Source organism: Oncorhynchus nerka, linkage group LG11 (assembly GCF_034236695.1).
Source record: "Oncorhynchus nerka isolate Pitt River linkage group LG11, Oner_Uvic_2.0, whole genome shotgun sequence".
Taxonomy (NCBI): Eukaryota; Metazoa; Chordata; class Actinopteri; order Salmoniformes; family Salmonidae; genus Oncorhynchus; species Oncorhynchus nerka.
In genome coordinates, this window is record NC_088406.1 from 55,891,415 (window position 1) to 55,915,315 (window position 23,901).

At 43.4% G+C, this 23,901-nt stretch overlaps 1 protein-coding gene and 2 non-coding genes across 6 annotated transcripts in view; all 3 read right to left on the reverse strand.

The window, feature by feature from the left end:
* The window catches only part of atg16l1 (ATG16 autophagy related 16-like 1 (S. cerevisiae)), a 59,204-nt gene that overhangs the window by 21,174 nt on the left and 14,129 nt on the right, over window positions 1–23,901 (reverse strand). The window contains exons 2-12 of one of the 4 annotated variants that reach the window (XM_029673314.2): window positions 21,966–22,077; window positions 21,751–21,844; window positions 21,278–21,383; window positions 14,992–15,065; window positions 8,753–9,004; window positions 8,143–8,208; window positions 7,612–7,698; window positions 5,509–5,571; window positions 5,192–5,236; window positions 3,710–3,812; window positions 2,339–2,444 (exon numbers count right to left, since the gene is read on the reverse strand). In XM_029673314.2, the coding sequence (XP_029529174.1) occupies window positions 2,339–2,444; window positions 3,710–3,812; window positions 5,192–5,236; window positions 5,509–5,571; window positions 7,612–7,698; window positions 8,143–8,208; window positions 8,753–9,004; window positions 14,992–15,065; window positions 21,278–21,383; window positions 21,751–21,844; window positions 21,966–22,071 (1,102 nt within the window). In that variant the 5' untranslated portion in view covers window positions 22,072–22,077. The remainder of the gene's footprint in view (window positions 1–2,338; window positions 2,445–3,709; window positions 3,813–5,191; window positions 5,237–5,508; window positions 5,572–7,611; window positions 7,699–8,142; window positions 8,209–8,752; window positions 9,005–14,991; window positions 15,066–21,277; window positions 21,384–21,750; window positions 21,845–21,965; window positions 22,078–23,901) is intronic. The other 3 variants (XM_029673315.2, XM_029673317.2, XM_029673316.2) reach the window with 3 other exon arrangements.
* LOC115137829 (small Cajal body-specific RNA 6) lies at window positions 2,023–2,290 on the reverse strand. Its single transcript, XR_003864859.2, has one exon. It is a non-coding gene; the product is annotated as a small Cajal body-specific RNA 6 (non-coding RNA).
* On the reverse strand, window positions 3,309–3,575 carry LOC115137828 (small Cajal body-specific RNA 6). Its single transcript, XR_003864858.1, has one exon. It is a non-coding gene; the product is annotated as a small Cajal body-specific RNA 6 (non-coding RNA).

Genomic DNA, 23,901 nt, shown 5'->3' on the forward strand with positions numbered 1-23,901 from the left:
GATATACTCAACTATTGACAAAAATGTGAGGGGTGTACTCACTTTTGAAATACTGTACATATTTATAAAAAAATAAAATAAAAAGATTTGCCTTTTCACCAGAATGTTGTGGAAAGGTTAACTTGCTGGCTCCCTAGCTAACTTTATGTGTATGACATCACACCCGTTGAATATGGCCAGTGTCAGTAAAGTCGGCAAAAAAGCGTAATGAAATTGTCAGCAGAGCAGGTTAGGCTGTTCTCATGTTATCCAGTGGTAAACAAATCATTGGCCAGAGCATCAAGTGTGCTCTCTGAATGCTCAGAGTGAAACGAGATGGGTGGGGCTAAAGCTTAAGAGGGTGTGAACAATGCTGAATGGGTGAAGACAGCTCTTCACAAGAGAAAACATTCAAAAGACCCTTTTCTCAAGTGAGTTTACAAGTTTAACTTTTAAAAACAGAATTACTTTCCCATTGTTCCTCAAATGCAGTGCATGACATTGTGTAGCTCTGATTCTCTACTTTAATGAAATGTAAAAAATTACAATTTCAAATTCTGCTACATAAAACCAAATCCAGGTGGTGAGTCAAATGGATTAATGGCAATGATCATGCACATTACCACACAATTGAATTTAAATTAGGCCTAACTGAATGATAACGAGTGCTTATTTATCAGCATTGGCACTCACATTTAAAGCAAATTATTTGACCGCACGCCTTATGGGTAGATAAGATACTCTTCTGTTTTAATTTGTGAAACGCAGCAGTTAGGGTACCACTTTATTTACTATAAGAAACAAAAACATGCTACGTATTGCAGTAGGCTTTTAGAATATTGCAAAACGTATGCTTGACTCTATCCGAGTTGATGCGTGAGGGGAAGCAAATGATAGCCAGCCTGTGCAGCCAGCCCATCAAAACCACATTTAAAGTATACAGAAACTAATTTCACACATAAGAGTTAGCCTAAAGACAAGATTAAATTGACAGTCTGATGAGTGACAATATTATCAGTGTACACGAGATGGGCACAGCTTAAAATTGACAGATGCAGGGAAAGGAGCATCACAATTAAATCCTGCTTCAGAAAGACTCCATGCAGGTAAGACGTTTTGATTTCTATATAGTATCAGAAAGAGCATATTCTGCAGTTTGTGACACTTAGTTGTTAAATAACCAATTCAAGAGATGCAGCTCTATTTCCAAATAACCTCCCCCAAGAATATCCACGCTGTCCATGCATTCAGCACCACTCGAGCAGCAGCATAGCTCTGACTATTAAGCAAAGACGAGTAACTTTAAAAACAAATAAACAGAAAAGCATATTTTAATACATTCTTATTTCCACAATGTTTCTTTAAACCTGACAAAACAAAATAATGGATTTAACTCTTGAACTAGCTTTTTTCTTTTAATTAGCCTAGCCTATGAGATTTGGAGCCTGCTGGTTCTGTTCTACCCGATAATAAATTGCACACACACGGTGTCCCGGGTATAAATCAGTCCCTGATTATATGGGAAAATGAAAAAAAAAAAAAGCAGTGTAACTGGCTTCAAGGTCCAGAGTTGAGGGCCTTTAAGTAAAAAACAAATGCCATGTTTAAAAAAGGTTTTTAAAAAAATAAAAAAATAAGTTTAAGTATTCTAATGTGATCTTCATAAACAACCAAATGATTATTCTTCAGGTCACATAATTGAAATGTATTCATTGGACTGTTAGAATGTTGAGTCATTGGCTGGAAAAGGGGATCCCGAGTGGCGCAGTGGTCTAAGGCACTGCATCTCAGTGCAAGAAATGTCACAGTCCCTGGTTTGAAACCAGGCAGTATCACATCCGGCCGTGATTGGGAGTACCATAGTGCATTAACCCAGCGTCGTCCAGGTTTGGCCAGGGTAGGCAGTCATTGTAAATAACAATTTGTACTTAACCGATTTGCCCATTTAAAGATTTTTTTCTTAGCGTTTTAATGGAAAGACTAAAATTGTCACATACCTAATTGACACTCCATTTGGTGCACTAATCATTCTCCTGTCATGAAGGTCTCAGCTTGAAAACTTGAGATAATCTACCTATACCAAACCCACACCCTGATACTCCTTGATGATTGGCCATGTTGGATGTCCAACATCACTGTGACGCCTTGGTCTCAGAGACACAGGATGCGAGGTCTTCCTCTCTGTCAGCAGCCCCTGTGAGCAACAATGCACAACTAGAGCATGCTGGGAGTACAACCAGGGCTGCTGGGAGCAGAGGGGACAATGGGAAGAGACTTGGGCAATCAGACCTTTTACATTTCATCACTGACCTCCAGATCAACAAGTCACACACTTTCCTCATACAAAGACGTCACATACCCGAGACCACTTCCCACAGTTTGACCCTGCGGTCCATCCCTCCGGTGGCCAGGAGTCGGGAGCCTGGGCTGAACCGTACCGCATTCACTTCCCCATCATGGGCTTCCTGAACAGACAAATGCCACACTCAGTGGTGACCAGAGGTCATCAGCGTCATTCATGTTGATATAGGCACACACGCAACTGAACATTTTTCAAAAAGGGGTTTGCGACAGAAAACATCTTATTTGCAGAATTCGTCCATTTGGTGCCAAATAAAAACTAAAATTGGGTTTTCACAGTAAATACAGGCAGTGACTGTAGATACAGAGGTTGTTTTTAAACCACAAACAAATGTCATACACACTTTGCCAATTGGTCCACAGTTCCTTTGAAAGTCCATAAAAGCCATTTGTGACTAGTTTAGCCGTATGTCGCCAAGTTGTTTTTGCAGAAATGCTTTCTGGAACATGTTAACTTTTATGTGCCTTGTACTTGTACGCCATCTGTAAATACGAATAAAGTTGTTAAAGTGTCATCTATTTATAAAATATTTTTATCTGGACACTTTGTTCACCTGGAATTTTTCATCATTGTAGGCTACTACTTTTACCACTTAGTCTTAATCTTTACTACACTACTCACCGTTAGCACATGACCTCACATGTGAATCCTTAAAGAAATGGGTGGGGCTGGCTTAAAAAGGTGTGAACAATCCTGAATGGGTGTACACAAAGAGCTCTCCAGTAGGTGTCCCAAAATAGTCAAGGGCCATTTTCTCAAGTGGGGTTACAAGTTATCAACGTTCAAAGCAGAATTACTTTCCCATTGTTCCTCAAATGCAGTGTATGATATACCATTTTGTAGTTCTGTGTCTCTGCATTTATTCAATATAAAAAAACACAATTTAAATTTTTTCTACATAAGACTGAATCAAGGCAGCCGATCACATTTATTTTTCTTTCTCTTCTGCATCGTTTTCTGAAGTCTAGGTCTCAGCTTGAAAACTTGAGATCATCTACCTATCCCAATCCCACAACCCCACACTCCTTGGTGATTGGTCATGTTGGATGACCATCACTGTGACACCTTGGTCTTTTAAAGAGACAGGATGTGAGGTCATCCTCTCTGTCAGCAGCCCCTGTGGCCAACGATGCACAACTAGAGCATGCTGGGAGTAGAGCAGGGGCTGCTGGGAGCAGAGGGGACAATGGGAAGGGACTTGGGCAATCAGACCTTTTACATCACATCATCGACCTTTCAGCACCTGACCTAAACATTTTTTTTTTTTTTTAAAGACTCCCGCCTTCCATAAAAATGTGTGCATGTCCACATTTGTGAGAGCTGGCCTGATCTCAAAACACTGTAGGAAAATGAAACCAAGATACTTACAAATACATGGAGGGCAGTGGAGGGAACGCGGACATCGGCACACACTCCGGAGGTCGTCTCAGTGTTTTCAGGTGATGTTCCGTACGAGTTCCCAGGACGACGCCTGTCAACAGAGCGGAGAGCCGTAAAACTACTAATCACCTCAAACACGCAGACAATCAAGAACAAAATGCATTCAGGGAAGTCGAAATACAACCATATGTTCACAGAACTCATAGCACAACATGCAATGGTCCCAGGGAAGCCAGTGCATGGTCAGAAAGCAGAGCGATGGAAGTGGGAAGTAGTCAGGGAACTCTTGTCAGGAAGCAAATGGAAGCCAGGGATTTCTAAGATCCCAAATCAGTTGCCGCTAACGGCCAAACTAGACCGCAAGCGTAGCATAGCTGAAACGGTAACCAACGAGACATGCAGAAGCAACTCACAACTGTCTCACACTTCATTTTAGTCTGTTTCTATGCTAACGGAAAGGAAAATGCAACACTCGCAGGGTAGATTGAGTAAATTCACACCGGAAATCCTTCAAACAAGGCTACATACTATATCCAATACGCTATAGCCAAGTGTCACAGTAGCTAAATAGTGTAGGAGCGGTTGCCAACTGTAAACAACTTTAGCTGGGAAGCTAACCAACATGGAGCAAAAACAATTAACTTATTTACAGTAAGCCAACAAACGTAATGCTGCCTCAAAAGACGTGAAATTACCATGGTATTAGACTTCAAATCTAACAACCCATATTAAAAGTACCCTTTTTTTTTTTAAATTTAATTAATTTTATGAATAAAAAAAAAGGTACTTTTAATATATATATATATATAAATAAATAACTGCTTATCAAAGCTGACTGGGTAACTTAATCCTGCTTTATGGAACACCCCAAAGTCTCCACGCTTGTTTACATACCGGTATAAGGGTGGGGAAATCACATACAAAGACGCAGGTGCTTTGAAAAGCATGTCAGTATGTGATATTTGCACCCTAATGAGGGTATACTTATGAGATGGAGCACTTTGGAATAATCAAACAAATTACCCCATTCACAGATGGAATTAGTCTTATACTCAAAACAAGCAATAAAAAAAAAGACAAAGGTAACATTCAGCAAGAGTTCCAGAATTTATGAATTTGCATAAATATGATTTTTTAAAAAGCCATTGAATCACTAACAAAGCAAAAGTTATGTCCGAGACCATGTTTTAAATCAATCGATCAGTTTAAGATTTGATGGTCAGTCGATAAGTGCCACTGTCATTCCCAGATTTGGCCCTAGATAAATCCCACGTGGGAAACTAACAATCTGACCAAGTGTTTTAATTTGTTTTCACTGAGAAGCCAAATTTAATAGTGCCGTCATCCTGGATTATTTTTAGTAGCTACATCAAGATGCCTCCACTAATACACACACACACACAAAACGCACACCCCCACACAGGCGTGCACACAGCTGTGAGCCCTACAGACACCACAGTGACGTTTCACCTGGAGTCTGGAGGAAGGAGTCCGGGATGCACAGACTCAGATACGCTGCAGACGGACAGACAGAGAGAAGCCATCAACAGGATGGACACACCCGTCCAAAGGATCCACAGTAACATAAGGGAAAATGTTTGAAAATGTAATGAAACAGAAAACGAAAAAAGACCCTTTCCAGGGGTGTATTCATTAACGCACACTGTTGCAATACTTTTTGCAACTCTTCCGTTTGGTGCCTTATGAACACAACCCAGGACAGACGAACAGACAGACACCCATAGAGCGGAAGACTTCAGACTCGCCAGAGAACCAAGCAAACGCACCCAAATATGTTGGAGATTGAGTCCAACAGGCCGCTTTGAGGAGGCTGTCCGGAGATACGTTTACTACAAGAGAGGATCAGAGAGGGTTATTTCATACGCGACGCAAAACCTTCGCCAAAAATATACGTCCCGGTCCAGAAAAATCCCTAGCCCCAGCTAAATATTGAGTATAAACCAGACTTCGGTTGAAAAAATATTTAGGGTATTTCAATTACTTTAAAGACATTTGGAAGTACAGCACCAGTCAAAAGTCCAGACACCTACTCATTCAAGGGTATTTCGCTATTTTACTATTGTCTACATTGTAGAATTATAGTGACGACATCAAAACCATGAAATAACGTAGTAACCCAAAAAAGTGATAAATCTAAATATATTTGAGATTTGAGATTCTTCAAAGCAGCCACCCTTTTCCTTGATGACAGCTTTGCACACTTGGCATTCTCTCAACCAGCTTCATGAGGTAGTCACTTGGAATGCATTTTAATTAACAGGTGTGCCTTGTTCATTTGTGGAATTTCTTTCCTTCTTAATGCGTTTTAGCCAATCAGTTGTGTTGTGACAAGGGTGGTATAACAGAAGACAGCCCTATTTGGTGAAAGAACTGCTCAAATAAGCAAAGAGAAATGGCAGTCCATCATTTAAGACATGAAGGTCAGTCAATCAGGAACAAGTCAAGAAGTTTGAATGTTCCTTCAATTGCAGTCGCAAAAACCATCAACGCTATGATGAAACTGGCTCTCATGAGGACTGCCACAGGAAAGGAAAACCCAGAGTTACCTTTCCAGCAGAGGTTAAGTTCATTAGAGTTACCACCCTCAGAAATTGCAGCCCAAATAAAAGCTTTACAGAGTAACACACATCAACTGTTCAGAGACGACTGCGTGAGTTAGGCCTTCTTGGTCAAATTGCTGCAAAGAAACAACTAAATGGACACCAACAAGAAGAGACTTGCTTGGGCCAAGAAACACGATAAATTTAGACAGGTGGCAATCTGAACTTGTCTGAGGAGTCCAAATTGATTTTGTTCCAACCGCCGTGTCTTTGTGAGATGCAGAGTAGGTGAAAGGATGATCTCTGCATGTGTAGCACCCCACCATGAAGCAAGTGGTGTGATGGTGGTGGGGTGCTTTGCTGGTGACACCGTCAGTGATTTATATAGAATTCAACAAACACAACCAGCATGGCTACCAAAAGCATTCTGCAGCGATAGGCCATCCCATCTGGTTTGCGCTTAGTGGGACTATCATTTGTTTTTAACAGGACAATGACCCAACACACCTCCAGGCTGTGTAAGGGCTATTTGACCAAGGAGAGTGATTGAGTGCTGCATCAGATGACCTGGCCTCCTCAATCACCCGACCTTAACCCAATTGAGATGGTTTGAGATAAGTTGGACCGCAGAGTGAAGGAAAAGCAGCAAAGTGCTCAACATGTGAGCTTCCTCAAACTCCTCCAAGACATGAAAAAGCATTCCAGGTGAAGCTGGTTGAGAGAATGCCAAGCGTGTTCAAAGCTGTAATTAAGGCAAAGGGTGGCTACTTTGAAGAATCTCAAATATAATTTTGATTTGTTTGACACTTTGTAGAATAACAGTCAAGACATCAAAACTATGAAATAACACATATGGAATCATGTAGTAACAATGTAGAAAACAGTAAAAATGAAGAAAAACCCCTGAATGAGTAAGTGTCTCCAAACTTTTGACTAGTACTGCAAGTATTTGGATTATATATTTAATAGCTGAATATTGGAATGTATTTGGAAATAGTGTATTTTCTAATACAACAAATAAATACTCCCATGCATTTCAAACCAGGTCTGTATGGTATTTGAAAAAAAAAAATCTGATTAAGTGGGCTTTTTATAGTAAATTAATTTGAAAATAAGTATTTAAAGAACAAAATAATTTGAACCAAGGTATTGTATAAAAAAAATGCCGATTGAAGATTTCACCCAAGCCTTTCATAGGGTAAGGTGGAGCTACTTCCATATGGTTTAGATCTATCAAATTCTTAGATCTACATCAAGTGTGTAGGACTGGCGAAAGGGGACATTTCTGGACAGGGTTTCACTAAGAACATGTTTGAGTCACACTCCCACCTGGGGGTGCGGCTGAGCGGCCGGTTGGGAGAGGCCTCTCTAGTGCCTTTCCCAGAATCCTCAGCTAGAACCTCGATGTCGTCGTCCCTGAGAACAGGAGACCAGAAAAGTCAACCACCAATCCTAGGGGTGAGTCTCAATTGTAATTCCTTGATCCCTCGCATCCGCTCTTGCCATAATTAACTGTATAGTGTGATATGCATTTAAATTGTACATTTGATTAATAAAATATTTAAATGTCATCTTCCTCAAATATTGAACCGAGAATGAAGGGTATGATGAAGACGCTTTGCGACAGTAAAGAAAATCTGATTGGTCCTCAACTCGCAGCTCAAACACTTCATTCAGGATAAAGTGGAGTTAGCCTGCCACGGAAAAGGTTAAAGCTGATGCATTCGTTGCCATAGAAATGAACCCAACTAAAAAAGGTGAGTCACCCCAAGTGGAGTTAAGAATTGACCAGTTTAGCTCACAAACTACTCTATCCCTCTGCTCAGAGCAGTCTGTGGTTCTATGGTAAATAATACTCACGGGTCCATGGGCAGGGGCTCCTTTGCAGCGTCTGCAAGCTCCTTCTGAAGCTTGGCTTGTCTGCGCCTGGAACGAAAAGCATGAGAATAACTAGATAAAACGCACTCATTACTGGATTACACAACAACCTAAACTTATTTGGAAGGTTTTACTTAAAATTAACGTGACATGAGGTCATCCTGCCTGCTTTAGTTGAATCCATTGATTGCTAGTTGCTCCGGATAAGAGTGTTTGCTACATGATTAAAATACAAAAAGTACTAAAATTGCATGCAGGCCACTTGGGGGCACCTAGAAGATCGATCCCTGAGCCACAGCTGGGTCTCCAAGCCTTCTCAGCGCCAGGCCAGCCACCCAGTTGCTCTATGCACCCTCATCACACTAGGATATGATACAATTAGAGCTGAGTCAAGCTGTGACGCCCTGGTTCACTCACTTGTAGGTTCGGTTTCTGTAAAATATGGAGTGCTAAAGCTTGGAATAAATTAAATGTGACTCAGTGACAAGACAAAGTTGTTTTCCTCAAGAAATAGAATATGCTTCATATTTTGTTTCGTTGCCATGATACTTCCTGGTATCGTGATACCCGGTATCAGGACCACCCCACTCACTTGCAGTCTTTCTCATTTTCCGCATTGAGCTTGTTGGCCTCTTGGGATTTCTCAGCCATCCAGCGCGACACCAACTCCTGGTTGTCATCGGTGGTGCGCCGCAGCTTCTCCTCCAGGGCACCGAAGGTGATCTGCAGGGCGTCGTACTCATCCTTCAGCGTCTGGTTAGCCTGCTCCAGATCCTGCAGCTGTCCACGCAGCTCCCGGCACTCTCCCTCCAGCTCGGCAATCTGCCGCTGGTACTCCTGCATCCTGGCAGATGAGATTGGCAGATAAATTTTATCATAATTTAATCATATCAGGGGGAAAAGGAGGAAAGACCATTTGGGATGGTCAGTTGCAATGTTGAATAATCTAATCTATACCGAAGAAAAATATAAAACACATAAAACAATAGTTACAGTTCATAAACAAATCCTTCAATTTAAATCATTAGGCCCTAATCTATAGATTTCACATGACTTGGAATATAGAAATGCATCGTTGGTCACAGATACCTTAATAAAAGGTAGGTAGGTGCTTGAAACAGAAAACCAGTCCGTATCTGGTGTGACCACCATTTGCCTCACGCAACGCGACATCTCCTTAGCATAGAGTTGATTGAGGCCTGTGGAATGTCCCACTCCTCTTCAATGGCTATGCAACTTTGCTGGAACTGGAACATGCTGTCGTACACATTGATTCAGAACAGCCTTTCTTAAAAGTTTGGGTCGCAACGTGTTCAAGTAAATGTATAATTATTTCATTAATTAGGCCAAGTGCAACTGTGCTCCCTGTTCAGTGGCAGCGGTGCCTCTGCTCAGCTTGGCAGCGGTGCCTCTGCTCAGCTTGGCAGCGGTGCCTCTGCTCAGCTTGGCAGCGGTGCCTGCTCTGCAGCGGTGCAGCTTGGCAGCGGTGCAGCTCAGCGGTGCCTCTGCTCAGCTTGGCAGCGGTGCCTCTGCTCAGCTTGGCAGCGGTGCCTCTGCTCAGCTGCCTCTGCTCAGCTTGGCAGCGGTGCCTCTGCTCAGCTTGGCAGCCTCTGCTCAGTGCCTCTGCTCAGCTTGGCAGCGGTGCCTCTGCTCAGCTTGGCAGCGGTGCCTCTGCTCAGCTTGGCAGCGGTGCCTCTGCTCAGCAGCGGTGCCTCTGCTCAGCTTGGCAGCGGTGCCTCTGCTCAGCTTGGCAGCGGTGCCTCTGCTCAGCAGCGGTGCCTCTGCTCAGCTTGGCAGCGGTGCCTCTGCTCAGCTTGGCAGCGGTGCCTCTGCTCAGCTGCAGCGGTGCTGCTCAGCTTGGTGCCTCTGCTCAGCGGTGCGGTGCCTCTGCTCAGCTTGGCAGCGGTGCCTCTGCTCAGCTTGGCAGCGGTGCCTCTGCTCAGCTTGGCAGCGGTGCCTCTGCTCAGCTTGGCAGCGGTGCCTCTGCTCAGCTTGGCAGCGGTGCCTCTGCTCAGCTTGGCAGCGGTGCCTCTGCTCAGCTTGGCAGCGGTGCCTCTCTGCTCAGCTTGGTGGTGCCTCTGCTCAGCTTGGCAGCGGTGCCTCTGCTCAGCTTGGCAGCGGTGCCTCTGCTCAGCTTGGCAGCGGTGCCTCTGCTCAGCTTGCAGCGGTGCCTCTGCTCAGCTTGGCAGCGGTGCCTCTGCTCAGCTTGGCAGCGGTGCCTCTGCTCAGCAGCAGCGTGCCTCTGCTCAGCTTGGCAGCGGTGCCTCTGCTCAGCCTCTGTGCCTCTGCTCAGCTTGGCAGCGGTGCCTCTGCTCAGCTTGGCAGCGGTGCCTCTGCTCAGCTTGGCAGCGGTGCCTCTGCTCAGCTTGGCAGCGGTGCCTCTGCTCAGCTTGGCAGCGGTGCCTCTGCTCAGCTTGGCAGCGGTGCCTCTGTGCAGCGGTGCTGCTCAGCTTGGCAGCGGTGCTCTGCTCAGTGCCTCTGCTCAGCTTGGCAGCTGTGCCGGTCTGCTCAGCTTGGCAGCTGTGCCTCTCAGCTCAGCGTGGCAGCGGTGCCTCTGCTCAGCTTGGCAGCGGTGCCTCTGCTCAGCTTGGCAGCTGTGCCTCTGCTCAGCTTGGCAGCTGTGCCTCTGCTCAGCTTGGCAGCTAAGCGAGTGGGAGGGAGATGTGCTTCACCCGATCTTTTTTCGGCAGTTCTCTTGAAGATCACTCCGCAACCCATTAGCCGCAGCGCTGTCGTTCAGCAGAAGATGGGCTGTCTGCCACTAACTTGTCATTCCCACACACCATCACTCACCGCTGTCATCGAATTGATTCAAGCTAGCCAGAAGTTCTGACTGAGATCAATCGTTTTGAAACAAATGCAGCGATGCCTTGGTTTCATACAAACATTGACAAATAACGAGCGCCCACAATGTGTTTTGTGTGGAGAAGTGCTTAGTAATGGTCTCTTAAAACGAATCAATTTAAATGAAGCGTCCTGACCAAACATCCACAGCATGACAGTAAACCCAGGGACTTGGGGGGGAGGGACAAAAAAATAGCATTTTTGTCCCCCCCAGTCTGATCAATGCAATGTGATACACAAAGTAGCAACAGTGTGCTTTGGGACCATGCGGACGCCTCCGAGCGGTTGGGTAGGCTGTTTGGAGTGTTCAACCGGCTGGATTTAGGACCTCGTGGACACCACAAAGCGGGCTGACATGCCGTGTGAAGGCAAAGCTCCTGGAAGGCTGGCTGGACCAGCATGGGAGAGTTGAGCATAGTTCAGTGTGTATGTGTAGCGCTCTTTTACTAAGTTGCAAAAGCAAATAGAGCAAAAACAGCAAACTCTTTAGTTGACTGATGTAGCTGGCAAGGTAACTGCTGTTTAAGTTAACTAGTGTTTATTCCCAGTGCTGAGCTAGTATTGTAACTAACATATGAAGTTAGCTAATGTTTTATCCTCTCTTGACTGAGGTGAAGGAATACGCTACACGAGCTACCACAGCCAGGTCAGAGAGAGAGCTGGCCAAACGTTGGCTAACGTTAGCTATTGATTTTGCATCAATCCCACTAGACCGGAATCAAACGATGAAACCATCAGCCAAACGATTGACTCTTATTTCCGTGCACTGCCAGTTTTTATAAGGCCAATATGGCAATGTAATGTTATTGAGCTGTCAGTTTCCCTAGCTAATTACCTACTTTACAGACACTATCGTAAACTGTAAACATATTTACGTTTACTGCCACATGTATTTAGCCTACTCTATTTCAAATGAGACCACACATACTAGAAGGTAGGCAACTGAAGTTGAAGCAGCGAGTATGTGAATAATGCAAAAAAAATATTTTAATACAACAGAAAGAATTATGCATACAAAGCAGAAAGAGGACCATTTCTAAATAAATCGGCGGGACAACAAAAATATTTTCATCCCAAAGCCGCAGCATGAAAAATGCAGACCGCGCCGCAATGATCCCTATCGGGACCTGCAGTCGTCCCACGGGAATGCAGCCCTCTAGTCCACAACACTGCTCACCAGCAGGGTCAGACAACCAACGAAGGATCAGTCCACGGTCTTTTCTGTATATTAAAAATACCAGTGAATGTTACAAAGTTCCATCTTGAATTGATGGGTAGCTAGAGGAAAGCAGTTTAAGCTTAACCTGTTGGTACTAGGGGGCAGTATTTTCATTTTTGGAAAAATAACGTTCCAGAAATTAAAAACGGGACATTTGTCAGGACAAGATGCTAGAATATGCATATAATTGACAGCTTAGGATAGAAAACACTAAAGTTTCCAAAACATTGTCTGTGAATATAACAGAACTGATGTTACAGGCGAAAGCCTGAGAAAAACCCAATCCGGAGGTGACTCATCTTTTGAAAGCCCTGTGTTCCGATGCGTCCCTATTGAGCTGTGAATGCCCCATCAACCAGATTACGTTTTCTACGTATTCTCCAAGGTGTCTACAGCATTGTGACGTAGTTTTACGCATTTATGTTGAAGAATACCCGTAGGCGGCTTCATTGCGCAAGTGGTCACCTGACGCTCCCAGAGAAATTCTCGCGTAAAATACAGAGGTTGCCATTATTCCAATCGCTTCTGAGAAACCAATTGTCCCGGTTGATATATTATCGAAAATATATTTGAACAACACCTTGAGGATTGATTATAAACAACATTTGCCATGTTTGTCGATATTATGGAGCTAATTTGGAATATTTTTCAGCGTTTTGGTGACTGCAATTTCCGGGTGATTTCTCAGCCAAACGTGAAGAACAAACAGAGCTATTTCGCCTACAAAAATAATATTTTGGGAAAAAAGGAACATTGGCTATCTAACTGGGTGTCTCATGAGTGAAAACATCCGACGCTCAAAGGTAAACGATTTAATTTGATTGCTTTTCTGATTTCCTTGACCAAGTTACCTGCTGCTAGCTGGACAAAATGCTATGCTAGGCTATCGATAAACTTACACAAATACTTGTCTTGCTTTGGCTGTAAAGCAGATTTTCAAAATCTGAGATGACAGGGTGATTAACAAATGGCTAAGCTGTGTTTCAATATATTTCACTTGTGATTTCATGAATAGGAATATTTTCTAGTAATATTTATGTCCGTTGCTTTATGCTAATTCGTGTCAGTTGATGAGTGACGGGACGGGCGCCTGCAAGCTGACTTCGATCGACAGCTGGACGGCGTTTCCTCTGACACATTGGTGTGGCTGACTTCCGGGTAAAGCGAGCAGTATGTCAGGAAGCAATGTGGCATAGCAGGGATGTGTTTGAGGACGCATGGCTCTCAACCTTTTTGTCTCTCCCGAGTTGGAACAAGACAAACTACCAATTGGATATCACAAAATTGGGGGGGGGGGGGGATGGTAATAATGGGCTTTTACCCCTTTACAAGTACAGAATCAATGCTGCATATGACGTCAGGGTTGCAGTCAAAAACAGCGGCCAGAATAGGCCTTGTTTAAAAAGTCAACCAGCCAAACTCTCATTAGGATTGCGTGTTTGTGTTTTCTGGTCTACACCTGTGTGATGTGATCAGATTATTACATTTCATATAAAAATTGTATTTTAACAGTCACAGTTCTGACCTATACTTTTTTTCAACAATCATTTCTAAAGTAAGATGTACAATAGGCCTGACCATTTTTCATCTGTATTGTTACTTAGGCTTGCACTATTAAACTTAGCTTGTGGGTTCTGTTAGACATGTGTGATGTGATCAAATCAGTTTATTCCTGTTCAGAATTTATATTATTTATTGTATTTTAACAGCAACAGTTCAAACCTAGACAGATATGCAAGAGTTTTTAAATGGGGATCAAACATGAATAGCTATTTATGAGTATTAAGTTATTGTTGTCGTCTATATTGCATTTGTTTTTGGCGTTAGGGCAATGTAATGTACCCATATTTACGTATAGTTGCAGGTCTTCCTGGGCCCCTGATTCAGAGCATCCCAAACAGCCTCAATGGGTAACACGTCTGGTGAGTATGCAGGCCATGGAAGAACTGGGACAGTTTCAGCTTCCAGGAATAGTGTACAGATGCTTGCGACATGGGGCCGTGCATGATCATGCTGAAACGTGGTGGCGGAGGATGAATGGCACGACAAAGGGCCTGAGGATCTCATCGCGGTCTCTGTGCATTGAAATTGACATCGATAAAATACAATTGTGTTTGTTGGCTATAGCTTATCCATGCCTATACCATAACCCGAACATGGGGCACTCCGTTCACATCAGCAAACTGCACACGATGCCATAGACGTGGTCTGTTGTGAAGCCGGTTTGAAGTACTGACAAATTCTAAAACATTGAGGCGATTTATGGCAGAGAAATGAACACTCGATTATCTGGCAACAGCTCTGGTGGACATTCCTGCAGTCAGCATGCCAATTGCATTCTCCCTTACCTTCTGACATCTGTGGCATTACAAAACTGCACATTTGACAGTGGCCTTTTGTCACCAGCACAAGTGTAATGATCATGCTGTTTAATCAGCTTCTTGATATGCCCCGTGTCAGGTGGATGGATTATCTTGGCAAAGGAGAAATGCTCACTAACTGGGATGTAAACAAATTTGTGCAAATGAGAGAAATAAACTGTGCGCGTATGGACATTTTCTGGGATCTTTCATTTCAACTCATGAAACACCACATTGTTCAGTGTAAATAGGATGGTCAGAAATCCCTGATTTATCAGGAAGAAACCATACCTCTGGTTCATGGGAACGACATCAGTAGGTAACAATATAGCAAATAGCTGGAGTGTTGGAAAGTACAAAAAGTCCCAATCAAGCACAGAGACTAAATAACATGTAGAGTAAACTCACTTGGCCTCATTGTGCTGAATCTCCTTGTCCTTCTGCTGAATCTGGTGGTTCAGCTCAATCACACTCTGGGCCAGCTATATGAAAGCAGAGCAAGAGAGAAGAGAAAGACATTGTCAAAAAAATCCACAACTGTTGGCAAGTTAGTTACAAAACAAACCCAATTATAAACAAATGGAAAGTCAAGGTCTTAAATCCAGACCTTGCTCCAAATTACATAGTCGCAGACATTTTAAGACTTATTTGAATCAAATTAAATAGCTAACCAACAGTAGTACGCTCTTCAGATATTATCTGGTAAATAAAGTCATTTGAGCAACAAGCTTACTTTGAAATCACAGCTAGCCATCCACATGGTTAACACGAGACTCATACACATTTCACCCCTTTGATTGATCATGACTCATGATCAATCCTTTATTTCCAGCCATCAGTCACTGCATCTTTGGGGACAGGGCTACATAAGTATTGTGAGTTATAAAGCAATGAGTGGGTTGATTCACTGATGTGGTCATCCTGTCAACCCCCCCTTGGGTTGTGCCGTGGCGGAAATCTTGTGGGCTATACTCAGCCTCGTCTCAGGATGGTAAGTTGGTGGTTGAAGATATCCCTCTAGTGGTGTGGGGGCTGTGCTTTGGCAAAGTGGGTGAGGTTATATCCTTCCTGTTTGGCCCTGTCCGGGGGTGTCCTCGGATGGGGCCACAGTGTCTCCTGACCCCTCCTGTCTCAGCCTCCAGTATTTATGCTGCAGTAGTTTGTGTCGGGGGGCTAGGGTCAGTTTGTTATATCTGGAGTACTTCTCCTGTCCTATGTGAATATAAGTGTGCATTCTCTAATTCTCTCCTTCTTTCTCTCTCTCGGAGGACCTGAGCCCTAGGACCATGCCCCAGGACTACCTGACATGATGACTCCTTGCTGTCCCCAGTCCACCTGGCCGTGCTGCTGCTCCAGTTTCAACTGTTCTGCCTTATTATTATTCGAACATGCTGGTCATTTATGAACATTTTAACATCTTGGCCATGTTCTGTTATAATCTCCACCCGGCACAGCCAGAAGAGGACTGGCCACCCCACATAGCCTGGTTCCTCTCTAGGTTTCGGCCTTTCTAGGGAGTTTTTCCTAGCCACCGTGCTTCTACACCTGCATTGCTTGCTGTTTGGGGTTTTAGGCTGGGTTTCTGTACAGCACTTTGAGATATCAGCTGATGTACGAAGGGCTATATAAATCAATTTGATTTAAGAGGCTCCTCTGTCCTCCACTCGTTACCTGTATTAATGGCACCTGTTTGAACTTGTTATCAGTATAAAAGACACCTGTCCGCGACCTCAAACGGTCATCCTCAAAACTCTACTATTGCCAAGACCAAAGAGCTGCCAAAGGACACCAGAAACAAAATTGTAGACCTGCACCAGGCTGGGAAGACCGAATCTGCAATAGGTAAGCAGGTTGGTTTGAAGAAATCAACTGTGGGAGCAATTATTAGGAAATGGAAGACATACAAGACCACTGATAATCTCCCTCGATCTGGGGCTCCACACAAGATCTCACAACGGTGAGCAAAAATCCCAGAACCACACGGGGGGGGGGACCTAGTGAATGACCTGCAGAGAGCTGGGACCAAAGTAACAAAGCCTACCATCAGTAACACACTACGCCACCAGGGACTCAAATCCTGCAGTGCCAGACGTGTCCCCCTGCTTAAGCCAGTACATGTCCAGGCCCGTCTGAAGTTTGCTAGAGAGCATTTGGATGATCCAGAAGAAGATTGGAAGAATGTCATATGGTCAGATGAAACCAAAATATATCTTCTTGGTAAAAACTCAACTCGTCATGTTTGGAGGACAAAGAATGCTGAGTTGCATCCAAAGAACACCATACCTACTGTGGAGCATGGGGGTGGAAACATGCTTTGGGCCTGTTTTTCTGCAAAGGGACCAGGATGACTGATCTGTGTAAAGGAAAGAATGAATGGGGCCATGTATCGTGAGATTGAGTGAAAACCTCCTTCCATCAGCAAGGGCATTGAAGATGAAATGTGGCTGGGTCTTTCAGCATGACAATGATCCCAAACACACCGCCCGGGCAACAAAGGAGTGGCTTTGTAAGAAGCATTTCAAGGTCCTGGAGTGGCCTAGCCAGTCTCCAGATCTCAACCCCATAGAAAATCTTTGGAGGGAGTTGAAAGTCTGTGTTGCCCAGCAACAGCCCCAAAACATAATTGTGCAAGTTCTCCCACTTAAAAAGATGAGGCCTGTAATTTATCATAGGTACACATCACTGCTCTAGAGGAGATCTGCATGGAGGAATGGGCCAAAACACCAGAAAGTGTGAAAACCTTGTGAAGACTTACAGAAAACATTTGACCTCTGTCATTGCCAACAAAGGGTATATAACAAAGTATTGAGATAAACTTTTGTTATTGACCAAATACTTATTTTCCACCATAATTTGCAAATAAATTCATTAAAAATCCTACAATGTGATTTTCTGGATTTTTTTTCTTTCTCATTTTGTCTGTCATAGTTGAAGTGTACCTATGAGGAAAATTACAGGTCTCTCATCTTTTTAAGTGGGAGAACTTGCACAATTGGTGGCTGACTAAATACTTTTTTGCCCCACTAAGTATTCAGACCCTTTCCTACGAGACTCAATTTAGCTCCGGTGCATCCTGTTTACATTGATCATCCTTGAGATGTTTCGACAACTTGATTGGAGTCCACCTGTGTTAAATTCAATTGATTGGACATTATTTGGTAAGGCACACACCTGTCTGTATAAGGTCCCAGGGTTGATAGTGCATGTCAGAGCAAAAACCAAGCCACGAGGTCAAAGGAACTGTCCATAAAGCGCAGAGACAGGATTGTGTCGAGGCACAGATCTGGGGAAGGCACTTCTGCAGCATTGAAGGTCCCCAAGAACACAGTGGCCTCCATCCTTAAATGGAAGAAGTTGGAACCACCAAGACTCTTCCTAGAGCTGGCCGCCCGGCCAAATTGAGCAATTGGTTGAAAAGGGCCTTGGTCTGGGAGGTTCCCAAGAACCCGATGGTCACTCCGACAGAGCTCCAGAATGCCTCTGTGGGAGAAGGTTGTCCTTCTGGAAGGTTCTCCCATCTCTGAAGCACTCTAAGCAGTTGATGTTACTCTTCAGGTAGATGTTCATTCTCCCCTGTGCTTCTCTCCTGTGATTCTCTCCACAGAACAAAGGGACAGGATGTCGTTTAACCCAGCCCTAGCCTGTGATTGACCAATTAGAATTTCTTGCAATAAAACTGGGCCAATGGCCAAATTACAAGTATCCTATTTCAGGTTCAACATAAACAAATTGGACCAATGAGAACTTGCCATGTAGCCATGAGTCCAGGACTGAAATTCCTCCCATGTCTCTGACCCATTGATCATTAATCCCCCATTACAGACAAACCACTAATTCCATTGACCGTTAATACTCTTGAATGTTAGTCCTCTTGACCTTTAGTACTGTGCGTTGTGTATTTATCTTCAAAATATTCTTACAACCACCAAATCAGGCCTTTATGGTAGAGTGGCCAGACGGAAGCCACTCAGTAAAAGGCACATGACAGCCTGCTCAAAATTTGGCAAAAAGCACCTTGACACTCAGACCATGAGAAGCAGATTTTCTGGCCTGATGAAACCAAGATTGAACTCTTTGGCCTGAATGCAAAGCGTCAAGTCTGGAGGAAACCTGGCACGGTGAAGCATGGCGGTGGCATCATCATGCTGTGGGGATGTTTTTCAGACGCATGGACTGGGAGACCAGTCAGGGTCAAGGCAAAGATGAACAGAGCAAAGTACAGAAAGATCCTTGATGAAATCCTGCTCCAGAGCGCTCAGGACCTTGGAAGGTGAACCTTCGCTCCAGCCTAATAGGAACAACGACCCTAAGCACACAGCCATGACAACGCAGAAGTGGCTTCGGGACAAGTTTCTGAATGTCCTTGAGTGGCCCAGCCAGCGCCCGGACGTGAACCCGATTTAACATCTCCGAAGAGACCTGAAAATAGCTGTGCAGTGACGCTCCACATCCAACCTGACAGAGCTTGAGGATCTGCAGTTAACAGTGGGAGAAACTCCCAAAATACAGGTGTGCCAAGACTGTAGCATCATACCCAAGACTCAAGGCTGTAATCAATGCCAAAGGTGATTCAACAAAGTACTGAGTAAACGGTCTGAATATTTAGGTAAATGTGATATTTCAGTTCTAAAAACCTGTTTTTGCCTTGTCATTATAGGGTAGTGTGTAGATTGAGGGGGGGGGGGGGAACAATTTAATCCATTCTAGAATAAGGCTGTAAAGTAACAAAATTTGTTTCATTTTTTAATTTTTTTTTAAAGTCTGAATACTTTCCAAATGCACATTTTTAAATTTGGGGTATGCTTGATCTATAAAAAAAAAAATTAATGGAGATTCTGAACTCCCATGGTTTACTTTGGCCTTAGTTGGTGATGTCATAAATCTAGTAAAAGTGATCAACATCTTTTAGCCTCTCTCCCTAATCTTGACACCCACCGCCTCATCGTTGGCGGGGACCTGCGGGAAGGCAAAAGCTCTTTCTACATTCATGACCCAAATGGGTTGTGTTGATCCATGGTGCGTCCACCACCCCCGGTCACATTGTACTTAAACTTCTCTCATGTTGATCAAGCCTACTCGCGCATAGACTACTTTTTAGATATAACCTTTCTCCCTTCAGTTAAGACTACAGAATATTCTGCTATAGTAATTTCAGACCTTTTGCCCAAAATAATGCCTAAGCGCCAACTCCGTACACAAGAAATTAGAATTGGAGATTTAACAGGACCATATTGTCTAACAAAGAATTCTGTGACTTTATCTCAACCAACAGATGTATTCATGACGACACCTCTCCCTCTTCTTTGGGAGACTTCCAAAGGTGTATTACGGGGAAAGAATTTCTTACAATGCTCATTATGGTCAAACAAAGAACTGAAACTTCAAGAACTACTGGACTCAATCTTGGCACAAGACCACCAATATACAACTTCACCATTCCCTGAATTATACACAGAGGCTAAAACTTCAAACTCAATTTAACTGAAAGCAGAGTTTGTTGCAATGAACAAAAGGGGGAGTTCTTCGAATATGGTGACAAGGCCAGCCTCCTCTTGGCACACCAACTTAAAAAGCCAGTCAACATTCATCTTATTTCTCAGGTATATGACTCGTCCCATAATATAAGTGATCCCTCTAATATTAATACAACTTGTAATTTTATTCCAACCTCCACAAATCCAAAACACCATCAGATAATACAGCTATGGACAACTTTAGATATTCCATCCATTGATATCCAAGTTATGGACATGAGTAAAGTTCTGGATAACCCTCGGCATCTAGATGAAATAAAAGGGTCTAAAGGTAACGCAAAGTGGCAAGGCCACAGGCCCGGATGGCTTTAAATAAATGGAAGGGCAAGCCAATCAACTTGCCCCATTACTATCAGATATGTTCACCGACTCACTATCACAAAGGTAAGGCATGAATTATATTGTTATTTCTGAGTTGTGTATCGCGCCTGGCGGGATGAAATATGATTGTCTTTTTGTTTGATGGGGTGCTGTCCTCAGATAATCGCATGGTTTGCATTCACCGTAAAGCCTTTTTGAAATATGACACCGTGGCTGGATTAACAAGAAGTCAAGCTTTAATTTGACATATTGCATGTGTATTTTCAAAAATGTTAAATATTTACAATTCTGTAGTTTGAATTTGGCGCCCTGCACTCTCACTGGATGTTGGTCAGGTGGGATGGTAGCGTCCCATCTAGCTTAGACAGGTTAAGCCATCTGTATTCCCAGTCATGTGAAATCCATAGATTAGGGCGTAATTAATTTAATTCAATTGACCGAATTCCTTATGAACTTTTACTCAGTAAAATCTTTGAAATTGTTGACTGAGTTAATATTTTTGTTCTATGTATGAAGTGGTTAATTTAAACCCGTTCCATTTTTGCCTCAAACCGGGGCCAGTTTGTTTGAGAGGAAATGAGAAAGCAAGGATTTGGCATCTAGTAACATTTTCAGACACAGCCAAGGGGTGAGCAACATTCATTCGGGAAATCTACCCTCCAGATTTTGTCCCAAACCTAATCTAGCACACCCAATTCTACTAATTAGCTGCTCCCCAGAACCTCAATTAGCTGAGTCAGCTGTGCCAGGTTAGGGTCAGCACGAAAGCCTACAGTGTAGTTCTCCAGAGGAAGATTTGGGCTGGACTTTGGACGGTCAGGCACAATAAACAAGCTAACCTCGCCCCTTTTCTTATGAAGCTCTGTCAGCTCCTCCTGGTGCCTGATTCGCATCTGGGCCATCTCCTGCTGTAGGTTGTCGCTGCGACTCGAGTCTGCCCCCGGGCTGAGGAATCAAACACAAATGGTTATACAAGGTCACAAGCAAGGTTAGTGCTATCCGAGATTCTTGGGAAATCCCTACCCTAACCCTTACCGTAACCGTTTCAACATCAATGTGGTAACTAAGATTTGGACATCCCAAGGATCCCATTTAGAATTTCTCCCAAGCAAGGGATTTCTGGAACACCATCCAAGCTAATGCAAACAACGGTTCTTATAACACCAATGCCCACTTCTAAATTATCCTCTATCCCCTAGGCACTCGAGTAGATCTGAAAGGACTTGAGTGGATAGGTATAAGCAATATTGTAGTAGCTTGATTTCGCAACACACACAAACAAGTTCAAAGGTCAAATCCTGGGGAGGCCTACCTGCCGTCATGTCTGTTCTGAAAGTCATATTTGTCCGACTGGTATCTCTCTGAAAGAACAGCCTGTAGATCGGACTTCTCCAAGAGACGGTTATCTGAGACAAACACAAAAAGGAACTTTATTAAAAACATACTTTCTGGGATACCTGCATAGGCAGCAGAACTAAAAAGCATCAATAGCATCTTGAGCACTGAGATATGGTATGTGGCTCTAACATTGGTGGATGATCTCCTCGAAGGCCTGCCTCTGCACACGGTCCCTCTGCTTCAGCTGCTCTCCGACGTGCCTCTTCCATGAACACTCCACACGACGTTCTGCCATCACTACCTGCACACACACCCACCAAAAAGTTTATACATCCGTCACACCCTGTCTTGTGAACCCATTTCAAGAGAAATGACTGGCAAAAGCATCTAGGCACACCACGGCTTCCAATATTAAGTAATAATATATAAAGTAAAGCCAAGTCTAATAAGAATAAATGGGCAAGGCGAGTACTGCTGCTTCATCCTTGTTAGAATAAATTCATGTTCCATTTGATTATGAAATTTTTCAAAATGCCATATGTGCTGACCAAACCGTTCACATGCATATTGATTTCGTACCCCCACACCAGACATGATCAACGATCAACTCTGAATTATATTCATTTGGGGACAGGTCAAAAAGCTTAAGATTTAGGCAATTTAGTTAGCTAGCTTGCTGTTGCTAGCTAATTTGTCCTGGGGTATAAACATTGGGTTGTTATTTTACCTGAAATGCACAAATGTCGTCAACCCGACAATTAATCCACAGATAAAAACAGTAAACCGATCCCGTTTCTCGTCATCGCTCCTTCTTCAGGCTTAATATGTCGGTTGGCAACCAACTAAAGCATTACTACAACCTACCGGAGTGTGGACCGTCATCTTTTGCATATACCTATCCACTCCAATCCTTTCAGATCTACTCAAGTGCCTAGGGGATAGAGGTTAACTTAGAAGTGGGCATTGGTGTTATAAGAAGCGTTGTTTGCATTACAGGGTCAGGAAATCACCCATGATGGAATATGCTCCTAAAAACCAATGAGATGAGGCCGGACATGCAGCGCATTGCGTGTCACAAGAACTGATTTCGATTTTAGCGCCGGGCCACCCGGATGCTCGCTGATGCCCGCGAGTAGCGTGGGTGCAATGACCGCGAAATAAATGTACACATGCAAGCAATTCAACGATCGCACAATTGACGTGTCCAGTCTGGTCAGCATGGTATGTTAGGTGGAATATATCAATAATTTTTTTATAATAAACATGGACGAGAGCCAGAGATAGAGGTGAAGCGAGTCATTAAAACTCGCTTTTCAACTACTCCACAAATTCCTTGTTAACAAACCAAAGTTTTCACAAGTCGGTTAGGACATCTACTTTGTGCATGACAAGAAATGTGTCCAACAATTGTTTGCAGACAGATTATTTCACTGTCACAATTCCAGTGGGTCAGAAGTTTACATGCACTGAGTTGACTGTGCCTTTAACTTCTTAATGTATAGGGGGCAGCATCTCCACTTTTGGAAAAATAGCATGCCCAATTTCAACTTCCTGCTTCTCATGCCAAGAATAAGATATGCATATTATTAGTAGATTTGAATAGAAAACACTGAAGTTTCTAAAACTACTTGAGACATGTCTGAGTATAACAGAAATGATGTAGCAGGTAAAACCCCGAGGACTAACGTTCAGATTTTTTTTTAGGTCTGTCCGTTCAGCGAGTTCTCATTGGGAAATGATATTTTAGGCACTTTATTTTAGTTCCTACCACTTCCACTGGATGTCACCAGTCTTTGGAATTTGGTTGAGGTTATTCATTTGTGCAATGAAGTACAACCATCTAGGAACTGGGTAACACTGGTGAGAGTTGAGCAAGACTTGAAAAGTAGCGTTAGTTTCCTCTCGTCCTCTATTGAAAACAGATAGACCCATCTACAATTTGATCGATTATTAACGGTTAAAAATACCCGAAGTTGTATTACAAAAGTAGTTTGAAATATTTTGGCAAAGTTTATAGGCAACTTTAGAAATAATTTGTAGTGACATTGCGTTTTTTTCTGGATCAAATGCGTCAAATAAATGGACATTTGGATATAGATGGACGGAATTAATCGAACAAAAGGAC